Source organism: Danio rerio, chromosome 17 (assembly GCF_049306965.1).
Source record: "Danio rerio strain Tuebingen ecotype United States chromosome 17, GRCz12tu, whole genome shotgun sequence".
NCBI lineage: Eukaryota > Metazoa > Chordata > Actinopteri > Cypriniformes > Danionidae > Danio > Danio rerio.
This window is the reverse complement of record NC_133192.1, coordinates 7,004,017-7,017,500: the sequence shown is the minus strand read 5'-3', so window position 1 is coordinate 7,017,500 and position 13,484 is coordinate 7,004,017. Positions and strand designations below refer to the sequence as shown.

At 40.3% G+C, this 13,484-nt stretch overlaps 2 protein-coding genes across 3 annotated transcripts in view; one reads left to right on the top strand and one right to left on the bottom strand.

Moving 5' to 3' along the window:
* The window catches only part of fndc4b (fibronectin type III domain containing 4b), a 90,663-nt gene that overhangs the window by 43,309 nt on the left and 33,870 nt on the right, over positions 1 to 13,484 (bottom strand). The gene's annotated exons all lie outside the window — the stretch shown is intronic.
* gckr (glucokinase (hexokinase 4) regulator) overlaps positions 1 to 13,484 on the top strand; it is a 30,752-nt gene that overhangs the window by 9,182 nt on the left and 8,086 nt on the right. For both annotated transcript variants that reach the window (XM_073928113.1, XM_073928114.1), the window contains 8 exons: positions 18 to 123; positions 3,433 to 3,551; positions 6,397 to 6,495; positions 6,655 to 6,752; positions 7,587 to 7,663; positions 10,081 to 10,177; positions 10,268 to 10,365; positions 13,397 to 13,474. In XM_073928113.1, coding sequence (XP_073784214.1) covers positions 18 to 123; positions 3,433 to 3,551; positions 6,397 to 6,495; positions 6,655 to 6,752; positions 7,587 to 7,663; positions 10,081 to 10,177; positions 10,268 to 10,365; positions 13,397 to 13,474 — 772 coding nt within the window. The remainder of the gene's footprint in view (positions 1 to 17; positions 124 to 3,432; positions 3,552 to 6,396; positions 6,496 to 6,654; positions 6,753 to 7,586; positions 7,664 to 10,080; positions 10,178 to 10,267; positions 10,366 to 13,396; positions 13,475 to 13,484) is intronic.

The window sequence follows — 13,484 nt, the reverse complement described above, 5'->3', positions numbered from 1 at the left end:
TCTTGCCAACCTGACAGGACTGAGCCAATGCGGGGTTGCACGTTTCACTTTAAAGACGTCGCAGAGAGGATGATTGCAGAGCAGAGACGAGAGAAAGCGTTCATCCTGAATCCTGTACTGGGGGTACGGGGCATTGCATTGGCATTCATTCAGATAAAATCATCTGTACACATGCATTGCTTACAGTCCTGAATGATTAACGCATTGGTATGCCATTGCTAGAATGTTAGGCCCCGTTTACACTAGTGCGTTTTAGTTTTAAAACGGCATGTAGCGGCTACGTGGAGTAACAGCTGAGAGGCTAAACCAGAGACATGTTTTGTGACGCAAACATCAAATGTACACAAGGCAAGAAGTCGTTCCAATGTCATCACTCGTTTATTTTCCAATATAAAACATACCTTGATCTTTTGACAGTGTAGACTTTGATTTGGGCTTAAGCTTGATTTCGTTTGAGCCTGTTTGTGTTTGTTTGGTTAACAAAGAGTACCGCGTCCCCGTTCACCCCCTCTCTCTCTCTCCTTCCTAAGTTGTGAATGAACAGGTGCCACCTATAAGCGCACTACGTAACCCCGGTGACCCTCCAACACAATCACGTGACACGTTAACCATTTCATGTCTACTACACAGCGTTTTAGAATGAAAACGATCCGTGTTCACACTTGCGTTTTACTCAGCGTTTCTGAACTGCTCTCCGTCCACACCAAAACGCTGAAAACGCACATCACGTGACCACACACACACACTCTCGGGCAAGCGCTGCAGCATTTCTTCCCACATGAGAGCTGTGGTGGTCGGACTGCTCATCAAACATCTCGCGCTGGATCTAATCTTACTATATTTGCTAAATGTGATATTTAATTAATCTTGTTGTCTTTATCTAACAACATATTCCCCGACTTTGGTCTTTTGAATCGATTACTTGTTCTCAGGTTACGTGTTTTGGCTGAGCGCAAAGATAAGTTAATGATTAATGTAACCACATACATTCTGTATATTGACTGATCGCTTGCCTTTATTTCCTATAATGTATAAACTTATTGTGCGTTATACTTTCATAATGGGTATTATTGTTTATTAAAACTGACATTCAGCAAAGCAGAGGATACGTTTCGCATTTTCAATAAAACGAAAGGAGGCAGTGATGTTAGTCTCTGTTTTAGTATAAACATGCACACAGTGAAGATGAAGCACGACGCCTCAGCATTTCTGCTGTCTGTTAAGTTGTTAATATCCAAATGAAAATAGGCAGTTCTTTAAATGATGTTTTCATTTTATTGTTGAGAAAGTGAAACAACGTAGCCAGGATGATGTGAATAAGGTTATAAAGTACACTGTTCCCTTTTGAAGATTTTCCTCGAGGGTCTGTTTTCCATATCAAACTTGCAAAGTCTGAACTTACAGGGAGAGACTGAACTGTGTATGTGGGCTACTTAATATTGAGAAAAAGCCCCAATTAGATAGGCGAATGTTGGCAGCTCCGCCTCCGTTTTTAGATGTCTCCATTTTCCTCCATCCACACTGACACGGAGCAGCAGCGTTTTAGAATGAAAACGGCCTCTCCAGCGTTTTCGAAACGCTCCGTTTTCGGCGCTCACAAACTCCGGCGTAGTGTGGACGGATGCCGTAACCATAACAAAACTTATTCGTTTTAAAATGAAAACGCATTAGTGTAAACGGGGCCTTAGTGTGTGATTCCTAAAGCAATCTTATTAGTTAACACTATAGAGTGGAGGAACTATGACGTCAATTTGTATGCAAATCCCGGAAGCGAGTTAGCATTTTAGCACTTCCGGTTCCCTCGTCCCAAAGTCAATGGGTTTTTTAAATGGGGTTTCAGTAAAATCGCTTACATAAGGTCCGTGGCTAACACAAATTCAAGATATTTTCACGTTTTGTTCTACGACATAAAACACATCAGTTACAGCACACTTTTGAATTTTTAATTCGGCCAGGCTTCTTTAAAAAGACGGTTGCTATCAAGTTGCTAAATGGGACTGCAGGCGGTGTCGGAGACATTATACGTCATCGAGCTGATCAGGGGTCTCATGTACGAAGACTTGCGTGGAAATCTTACTAAAACTTTGCGTACGCACAAAGCTGTAAATGTGCGTACGCAGAAAAAAATTCAGATGTATGAAACACTGCGTACGCCGAATCTCACGCATATTCTTCTGTACATCTGAATGAACGTGAAACTGAGCGCAACATGTACGAGCACAAAACCTCTCCCTGCCTCCGCCCCCTTATGAATATGCTAATGACTATGCTAATGGAAAAACCCAAAGAAAAAGCAATGGCAAAAGCAAGCAAAAAGAGAAACTTTGAACAGAATGTGAAATGGAGGTGCTGCTTTCGGAGGTAGACCGGAGAAAAGTGGTGTTATTTGCAAGTTTGTTCTCCGGAATTAACAACAAAAGAAAAAAATAGAGTGGGAGAGTTTAGCTGATGCGGTCAACACAGTTGGGTCTGAACATCACACTGAGTGCATTAAAAAATAGAAATAGTGTGGTTTATATCTGTAAAATGTTGCAGGACGCTTAACAGTCTCGTTAGACGCAGGTGATCATGAATTGATACGTTCGAGCATGAACTCGGCTCGAATCCAGCGTCTGATGAACTCTTTCTTGTTTTTTCCACCGCTACATATCAGATTTTGCCAACTATTTATCACGAGAAAGACAAGTAGGAATCATCAATAAGTTCATATCAATAAGCATCATATTTTATTTGCACATTTATTGAATGGAAATGTTTCTGATTCACGCATGCAAATTCATCTTCAGATAGTGTCTTTATAGCAATGTGCGTGCGGTAGATCGCTCAGATTACATTGGGAAAACAGGCGACTGCTGCAAATTGTGCTTTAATGTTTAGCTGGTCAAATGTATGGTATGGAAACCTTATATACCTGCTGAACCCGTCTCATACAGCTGCCATTGCAAGGCTCAGACACTTTGTAGAGAGCAATTTAACACAACTGCCTCTAGGAGTCGCCAATGGAAATAAAACAGACACGCACAAAAAATGTGCATACGCCAGCCATAAAGCTGCCGTGAAGCTGCGCACATTCCCACGTTCAGTTCATTGTTAGTAAATCCAAACGTGAGCGATTCTGAGCGTGAAACCTGGCGTACGCAAAGTTTTTGTGCGTACGCAGCGTTGATAAATGAGGCCCCTGGTCTGGAGCGCAGCTCGCTTGTGTTGGGCATTTGGATTTGTCTGTTATTCGTTGTTGCGCATGAACTGTAGAGTGGGGTGGGAGGGTAGGGGGTTGGGATTGTCTCGGGGACACTTCAGATCATTTTGGAAGGGCACTTTCTATCCAAGACTAAAAAGGGCATGTGCACTGCACAGGTTGAGCCCTATGTGTGCACGTGCCTGTGTCAGATGTACTGATGTGATTGTTGTATCTCTGGTCTCTCCTTATAGGCTGAGGCCATCAGTGGATCGTACAGAATGAAAGGAGGCAGTGCAACCAAAATCATTCTGGAAACTCTTCTTATGGCTGGACATGACGCTGCATTTAAAGAGAAGATAATTACACCTGAGTATGCTTTTTAAAGGATTGGAGTTTTATTATTATTATTATTAGTTAAGTACTGGCCACTTTATTAGGTCCATCTGTTTAACTGCTTGATAAAGGGATAGTTCATTCATTCAGTCATTTTCTATATGGCTTAGTCCCTTTATTAATGAGGGGTCACCACAGCAGAATGAACATTATTCGCAAAAGTCTCAATCAAATCTCTATCAAACAGAGCACCTTTGGAAGTCATGGATGTGCAGATGACAGGCTCACTCGTTCATTTTACTTTGGTTTATTCCTACAGCAAAATGAACTGCCAATTACTCTGACATATGTTTGATGCAGGGGATGCCCTTCCAGCGCAACCCAACAACCCAGAATAAAACCCTCAGTGGTGGGAAACATACACACTTACTCAATGACACATTTTGGCCAATTTAGTTAATACAGTTCACCGAAACTGCATGCCTTAGGACTGTGGAGGGAACTGGCAGACAGCTACACCTCGTTCTAGCTAGGTGTACTTAATAAAATGGCCACATATATATATTATATACACACAGTGGTGTGAAAAGGTGTTTGCCCCCTTACTGATTCTTATTTTTTTGCATGTTTGTGACACCCTAATGTTTCAAATCATCAAACTAACTTACATATTAGCCAAGGATAACACAAGTAAAGAAATCATACAGTTTTAAATGAAGGGTTTAATTATTAAGTGAAACCAAAATCCAAAACTACATAGCCCTGTGTGGAAAAGTGCATTACGTAACTGTTTTATCACACTTGAGGTAAATTTCTCAAGCCAAACCCTGACCTGGTTACTGCCACACATCAAGAAATCTTTTAAATAGGACCTGCCTGACAAAGTAAGGTAGACCAAAAATGAGACAAAATGCCGCCATCCAAATAAATTCAAAAACAAATGGCCTGTGCTGGCATTTCTCCTGCGGTGTTGCTATCAGTGTGTGAAGAGTGGTAGAAGAGGGTTGGATTGACAATCCAACACAATGGGCAGCACATTGAACACATTTTATAAGTGGTCAGAAACTTATAAATAACTCATGAAAGAATAAAAATTATGTTTAAACCAAGCACACCATTGTTTTTCTAGTAAAATTCCCAATAAGTTTGATGTGTCACATGACATTAGTCTGACATCCGGATGAACACCTTATGAACAAATATGTCTTTTTTTTTGTCACAAAAAATAACATTATTAAAATACATCAAGTCATTATTTCTGTGCATTTGTACAAGTCGGGATTGGAACTCAGGACAATTGCAGCATAGTTTCTCTGTGCACACGCACAGTCCACTAGGCTACTTGAGAGAAAGTTTTTTCCATCCTTGTCAGTCAACCGCAGATTTGCCAAGTCTCAATAATAATAATAATAATAATAAACTTTATTTGTATAGCACTTTTCCAACATACATGCAACTCAAAGTGCCTCACAAACAACAACAAAAGCATTAAAATAGACCACAAAAACTTATCACATATACTGAAATAAAAGCATTCATGTACACAAAATGTAAGTATATATCCACATGATCACACACACAATAGTCCTTACATATGCAGGCACACACCATACATTACATACCACAAACCTACAACAAAATAGATAAAATGCGTACACCTAACAAACTTGTTTAATCATACGCAATTTTAAAAAGATGTGTCCTAACACGCTTTTTAAAAACATGAATACTTGGGGATTCTTTCACTTCAAGGGGGAGACGGTTACAAATTTTTGGAGCATAATGGCTAAAAGAAGTGCCGCCAGATCGCATCAGGTTTACCGGATAAAATTCTAAAAGTCCAGCACTAGAAGAGCGTAGTAAACGGTTTGGATTATATTTTGTTAAACAGTCAGAAATGTAGGAAGGTGTCATATTGTGTAGTGCTTTATAAACTAATAAAATAATCTTAAAATCTATCCTTTGGTGCACAGGCAACCAGTGTAATTCTATTAATACTGGTGTAATGTGTTCTCGTTTCTTTAATTTCATTAAAACTCTGGCTGCTGCATTTTGTATCAATTGCAACTTCATTGTAGAACCCTTAGGTAGACCAGTATAGATAGCATTGCAATAATCAAGCCGAGAGAAAATAAAAGCATGAATTAATTTCTTGGCATCATCAAAAGATAGGAAAGAACGAATTTTGGCAACATTTCTTAAATGATAAAAACATGTTTTTGTAACTTGATTAATATGAGATTTAAAATTAAGATCACAATCGAAAGCGCCTCTAAAATGAACAATGCCTTGAATCACTTTAGTCACATGATCTGGTGTTTTGGAACACTTTAGTCATGTGACCCAAGTGCTTCGGATCATGCATCGGTGCAGTGTTTCAAAACACTTGCACTTCGGGATCTCGAAACTGCATTGAAACATCAGCCATCCCTAGTTATGAAGCCATTTCTAAAGTGTTTGTACTGCAGCTAACCACAGTGAGATCCATTATCTACAATTGGGAAAAACATGGAAAAGTGGAGAACCTTCCCAGGAGTGGCCGGCCAACCAAAATTACCATAAAATTCATGTAAGAGGCCCCAAAGGATCTCACAACAACATCAAAAGAACTGCAGGCCTTACTTGCCTTAGGTAAGGTGAGTGTTCATGACTCCACCATAAAAAGAGAATTGGCAAGACTTTGTGGACTGACAAAACAAAACTTTTCCTTTTTTTAGGGTATGTAAATTTATTTGATGATCTAAAACGAGTGACAAAAATAAAAATAAAATCTGTGATGGGCAAACACTTTTTATACCACTGTATATAGGACTATAAAAATGTGCAATCATTTCCCACAGTTCTCTCATGAGTAACACACTATAATTAAATGTCTCATTCAGATGTATATCGGCCTGGATCACAGCGAGTGAGATGGTTTATGAAACTACTTACTCGCACAGCGATGAACTTGCAGCACTTATTCAGAAAGCAGGAGAGAGGTAAAATGAACGTTAAATAACATAAACCTCTGAGGATTTCCATGCATATGAAAAGGCTGAACTTGTGCACACAGTAAAAAGCAGAGCAATTATCTTAACAATGAAGGTCATAATAGTCAATGACTCGCGTATGACTTATTTCTGTCCATGTTTCACCAGTCTTCAGATGAAAGCGCATGTGTATTATCTGGGATGGCAAACTCTTGGCATTATAGGAATGACTGACGCCAGTGAATGCATGCCTACTTTTGGAGCAGGTGCTGTTTACAGTTACACATTTGTTATGCTACAGGGTGGGCCATTTATGTGGATGCACCTTAATAAAATGGGAATGGTTGGTGATATTAACGTCCTGTTTGTGGCACATCAGTATATGTGAGGGGGCAAACTTTTCAAAATGGGTGGTGACCATGGTGGCCATTTTGAAGTCGGCCATCTTGAATGCAACTTTTGTTTTTTTTAGGAAGAGGGTCATTTGACACATTAAACTAATTGGGACTTTCACAAGAAAAACAATGGTGTGCTTGGTTGATACAAGATGTGCAGCACCTGAAACTACGGATACTGGAAGCCTGTGCTGGCATTTCTCCTGCGGTGTTGCTATCAGTGTGTGAAGAGTGGTAGAAGAGGGTTGCATTGACAATCCAACACAATGGGCAGCACATTGAATACATTTTATAAGTGGTCAGAAACTTGTAAATAACTCATGAAAGAATAAAGTTACGTTAAAACCGAGCACACCATTGTTTTTCTTGTGAAATTTCCAATAAGTTTGATGTGTCACATGACCTTCTTCCTATTGAAAAAACTAAAGTTGCTTCCAAGATGGCCGACTTCAAAATGGCCACCATGGTCACCACCCATATTGAAAAGTCTGCCTCCTTACATACTAATGTGCCACAAACAGGACGTTAATATCACCAACCATTCCCATTTTATTAAGGTGCATCCATATAAATGGCCGACCCTGTGTATAAACATTGTATATAAAACTGTATAGACAGTTTGTTAATAAGTAAATTAATAACAGTGCAACAATATTTATAAGTTGATAAGAAATGTGATTATTATATTATGGTTCATGTTCTTAGATTTTGGTGACATCAGAGGTTTTATCAACAATGGTTTCAGTCAAATGAGAAATAAAGAGGGAGATCTGTCGTCTCTGGTGAGCACACACTCCTCCAGTTCTTTTCTTACTTTGAGTTTTTTGTCTTGTTTCTAGTTCAAATATCGAAACATTTTAAATCACAAAGCATTTGCTAGACAAACAATACAATCTTGTTTAAGGAATTACATGTAAAACTAGAAAAGTTATAGTGTCTTGATAAAGCCTAGTGTGAAAGTTTGAAGTAGTTTAAAAGTTGAAATAATTGAAGTCGTTTTTAGAAAGTGTGAAACAGTCGGCAAAGATAGACAACTACATTTAGGTTAGTAGTCTGGATTGGCATGTTTCTCGCTAGATAGGTTGATAGGGGGTTCTGGGTGATTGCTAAGGCATTGCTAGGTGGTTGCTAAGGTGTTGCTAGGGTGTTCTGAGTGGTTGCTAAATGGTTGCTAGGCGGTTGCTAGGTTGTTCTGAGTGGTTGCTAAGGTGTTGCTTGATAGTTGCTAGGGTGTTGCTACTCTGTTGTTTGGTTGTTCTGAGTGGTTGTTAAAGCATTGCTAGGATGATCTAGGTGGTTGTTAATGTGTTGCTAGGTAGTTGCTAGGGTTTTCTGAATGGTTGTCAAGGCGTTGCCTGGCAGTTGCTAGGTTGTTCTGAGTGGTTGCTAAGGTGTTGCTTGGCAGTTGCTAGGGTGTTGCTACTCAGTAGTTTGGTTGTTCTGAGTGATTGTTAGGGCAATGTCAAGGTGATCTAGGTGGTGGCTAAGGTGTTGTTAGGCAGTTGCTAGGGTGTTCTGAATGGTTGCCAAGGGGTTGCTAGGTTGTTCTGAGTGGTTGTTAAGGCGTTGCTAGGGTAACCTAGGTAGTTGCTAAGGTGTTGTTAGGCAGTTGCTAGGGTGTTCTGAGTGTTGCTAGGCTGTTCTGAATGGTCGCCAAGGGGTTGCCTGGTGGTTGCTAGGTTGTTCTGAGTGGTTGCAAAGGTGTTGCGTGGTGGTTGATAGTGTGTTGCTACTCAGTTGTTAGGTTGTTCTGAGTGGTTGTTGAGGCGTTGCTAGGGTGACCTAAGTGCTTGCTAAGGTGTTGTTAGGCAGTTGCTAGGGTGATTTGAGTGTTGCTAAGCGTTGCTAGGGTGTTCTAGGTGGTTACTAAGGCTTGCTAGGTGGTTGCTAGGGTGTTTTGAGTGGTTGCTAGGGTGTTCTAGGTTGTTGCTAAGGTGTTGCTAGGTGGTTGTTAGGGTGTTCTGAGTGGTTAGTTGGTTGCTAAGGTGTTTGCTAAGGTATTGCTAGGCAGTTACTAAGGTGTTGTTAGGCAGTTGCTAGGGTGATCTGAGTGTTGCTAAGGTGTTGCTAGGCGTTGCTAAGGTGTTCTGAGTGGTTGCTAAGTTGTTGCTAGGGTGTTCTAGGTTATTGCTAAGGTGTTGCTAGGTGGTTGTTAGGGTGTTCTGAGTGGTTAGTTGATTGCTAATGTGTTGCTAGGGTGTTCTGGGTTGTTACTAGGCGGTTGTTAAGGTGTTGCAAGGCGGCTGCTAAGGTGTTCTGAGCAGTTGCTAGGCGGTTGCTAACATAAATTAGCATGGTTCTAGTATGGATTAGCATATTGCTAGCATGTGTCTAGCATAAATTGGCAAGTTGTTAGCATGTTTCTACCATAAATTAGCATGTTGTTAGCATGGTTCTAGTATGAGTTAGCATGTTGCTAACATGTTTCTAGTATAAACTAGCATGCTGTTAGCATGAATTTAGTATGAATTAGCATGTTGCTAGTATGATTAGCCTGTTAGTATGTTTGTTAGTATATTGTTAGCATAAATTGGTATGTTGTTAGCATGTCCAATGTAAAGTCAATGGAATTTTTTTTTTACAATGGAAGTCTATGGGACAGTTGCTAGGGTGCCGTAAATGGTTGCTAGGGGTGTGGCTAGTTAGTTAAAAGATCATCAGTGATTGGCAGAATGGTAGTCTGAGTGAAATGAGCCTAACCTTAAATCTGTATGACAGTCCGGCGGAAAGTTATGAGGTCACAAAGTTTGGTCCAATGTTAAGTCAATGGGATATTTCCGAGTTTTCCGGGTCAGTTTTCAGAAAGCTGTAAGTCGGATCAATTGGAAAAGATATAGCAACTCGAGTCAGACCAGTTTGGAGGTTTGGTGGTTGTAGTATGAACAGTCTAGGAGGAGACGCATATAGAAATTTGTCTCAAAAGAAGTTGGTGTAGTATTACAGTATGTCGCTTTCTCAAGCCACCATAAATAAGTTTGTCATTAAACAGGCTAAATAATCTGAAACAGTGTAAGCAAAGTAATCTTGTCAAAAGGAAAAACTAGATTATTTTTCTTACCCCATTGGCAGATTATTTTGCTTAAGTCATCAGCTATATTCATAATGCTGAAACAATTGCAGTAAACTATTGCCTTGGATATTAATATTTATCATAATAACATTTACCACCAACTACTAATGCAAAATCAACTATTCCTAGGGTCCAGAATTTATGATAAGTCACAGGGATTTTGTGGAGACAGTGTTACCTGGACTCAGTCCAAATGACATGATCTTATTTCTGTTTACAGTGAATGGTGAGTAAACAAAATAATGACTGAAATGCATCATGCTCGACTGTAACATTGCATGAAAATATTTAAATACATTCTAATGTGTCTCCTGAGATGACCTGCGTGAGGTGATGGAGCTGGCCAATCAAGCGAGGCGCAGGACATCTAATTTGCATGCAATTGCTCATGACCGTGAGAAATTCACTGTTCCTGTGAGTAAAATGAATGATTAGGATTAGTGCCGATAGCCAAAGAACTCTCACTTATTTCTAAACATTTCCTTCCAGTGCATGAGTTAGAAATGCATACTGCTGCTTCTGTAGGCGGATTATTTCTTGCAGGTATTTTACATTTTAAAGTAGATTGAATGGGTCTCTGAGTCAAGAAACGCATGCAGTATTTATTAGCAAGATAAAAATTACTAGCAAATTAATTGTTACCACCACATACAGCTGAAGTCAGATATTTTCTTTTTTAAATATTTCCCAAATGATGATAGACAGAGCAAGGAAATGTTCACAGTATGTCTGATAATATTTCTTCTTCTGGAGAAAGTCTGATTGTTTCTTGTTTTTTTTTTTGACTAGAATAAAAGCAGTTTTACATTAAAAAAAATTAAGGACAAAATTGTTAGCCCCTTTTTTTCTTTTTTCAATAGTCTACAGAACAAACCATCATTATACAATGACTTACCTAATTACCCTAACCTGCCTAGTTAACCTAATTAACCTAGTGAAGCCTTTAAATGTCACTTTAAGCTGTATAGAAGTGTCTTGTAAAATATCTAGTCAAATATTATTCACTTTCATCGTGACAGATAAAATAAATCAGTTATTAGAGATGAGTTATTATGTGGTGTGGTCAGTTTCAAAATAGTTAAACTTTTACTACTGTGTGGATTAATAATGAATGCGTGTCGTTATTACCTGGGGTTAGGGTTAAGAGTAGAGTAATATGCTGGTGTTAAACTGCATTGGACTCTCACATACACTGTTCTACTTCATAACCATGGTGGACGTTTCTCTCTGCCTCGCGCTGAACCCAGTGGCGTAGCGGACGGGCCCGCAGGGCACGCACCGCGGGGGGGCCCCGCGTGATTAGGGGGCCCCGCGTCGTCGCAATTTTCAATAAACTCTTGGGAACAACTGTGGTCGGAACCAAAGTTCACACGTCTGTGTTCTCTGAACACCTCTCAAGCGGTGGACTACTTCATTCTGATTGCTTGCCGCCAATGTTGCCAACTTAGCGACTTTGTCACTAGATTTAGCGAATTTTCAGACCCCCCTAGCGACAAATCTAGCGACTTTTTTGTGTGTTATTGGAGATTTTTTTTAGACTGTCATTTGTCCATACTGTACCGTCCCTACTCTTCTAAACGAGTTGCGTGTGATGCCGCCGGCCCCTCCCCCGCCTCACAGCACTGACAGGCGGCCCAGTCAGTCCTCGTACAGCAGCCTCTCCCACCTGCAGCCCGAGAGCAGATCACCCCTCAGCGTACTGACGACAAATGATTTAGCACAGGCAGTGTGAAGGTATTTCCCTTGTACAGTCAAACCGATCTACTTCTGCTTTATTTTAACAATTTAATTGGACCGTTTATTCTTTTCTTGTTCACAATCACAGATATTTTAGTGACAGTTTCTGAACTTGTCTGAGTTTATTACATATGAGAGATTACTGCACATTCACTACACATCTATAATGACATACTGTATTCAAACAGCAATAAATTTAGTTAAATAAACATGCTTATATAAACTGTAGTGCAATTATAAATACCCCTTTATAAACCATATGCTGTTAAACAGAAACTGTAGAACGTGATGACGTCAGTGATATGCAAATTGACGTATGATGTATCCCCCCCTCCCCCCCCCTTCATCAGGGGGCCCCGTCAGCGATCCCTGCAGGGGGGCCTCCGCATTTTGCGCTACGCCACTGGCTGAACCCAGTCGACCAATCACAAGACTGGATCAACGAACCAATTAAAGATTAGCCCAATGCAAATGAATCACTGAACAAATCATATGAGAGTCGTTGGGATAATTAGGTAAAAGGACCCCTAAAACCAAAATATGACCTTTTTAAAGGTTCAGGACACCCTGGAGAACTTTTATTTTTATATATTAACAGATGTGTGTGTGTTGAGCATCAGTTAAGACAATGTCAGCACCTGTCAGCTTTAATTGTGGGGAAAACTGGATAATTTTGAGCTTTTGTCAGCTAATTTCAGCTTCCGGGTTTAAAAGGATTTTTGGGGCGGGATCAAAATCGGCGACGTAGCGCAGTACTGCAAGTGCAATGATGACACGACGGTTTCTCATTATTACTCATAGCGGAGTTTTCTTATCCTATGAGAAGAGCCGGCTGCTTAATTATTCATGAGAGCACGTGCTTTCCGAAGGCAAGACAGACCTGCCAGTTTCAAGCAAGCTGTGAGACACAGACCTACGGCACGCAGTAGCCGTTCATGAAGGCTCGTATGTATTTGTTTCCATGATCCACGCGGTTTGTTGCATGTTTTCCCCCGCGATCTTGTCAGGGCCGATCATACAGCAAAGCTGTGTGTGCTGAAAGCATTTTTGTCGGGAGAGCAGTGCGAGAATTGAAGAATGGCGGACGTTGACTTTTATCAGGAGTTCGTTCACATTCAGACACATCACTGTGCTGCTGTGTTTGCCTAAATCCTCTATATTACCAGCAGGGCTAATGGTTAAATTAGGCTCGTCAGGAGACCTGCTGCACTGAGTCTGCATTCAGATCTATAATTTAGACCCGGGGATCGAGGGAGAATCCTCATTTATAGTGTTTACATGAACACACTTATCTTTATAATGAGATAAATTGTGGTTATGTGTATATGAAATTACGAATAACAAATGTAGCAGGGCATTAAATTACTGTTTATTTCTTTGCATTTTAACTGTGTGAACTATAAACTCATGCGTCTCCTCAGGGTTTGTGTCTCATTTTGTGAGCTAACTGTCAACAACAGTTGTTCACTCCCCTTCTCCCCTGCTGGCCACGCCCACTCCTGCCCGATGCTCGCGGAGCTCCACGCCCATTAATCATGCATCTTTTGAAAAAATTCTGAAGTAGACTTTAACCGAAAGTGGGGGGTGTCATGACCCTTTAAATGCATAATAGAGGCTTTTTTTTAATTATTGTAGACAAAATGCTTTCTATATTTCCAAAATCCCTTTTGTAAACTGTCTTTAGCCCACATGCTGTATATTGTTTCAGGAAAGTGTGTGCAGCGTGTTTGAAACCGTCCTGAACATCACGTGGTCTTTTTCTTCAGAGGAGAACCCAGTTGTAATGGTCAGTCATT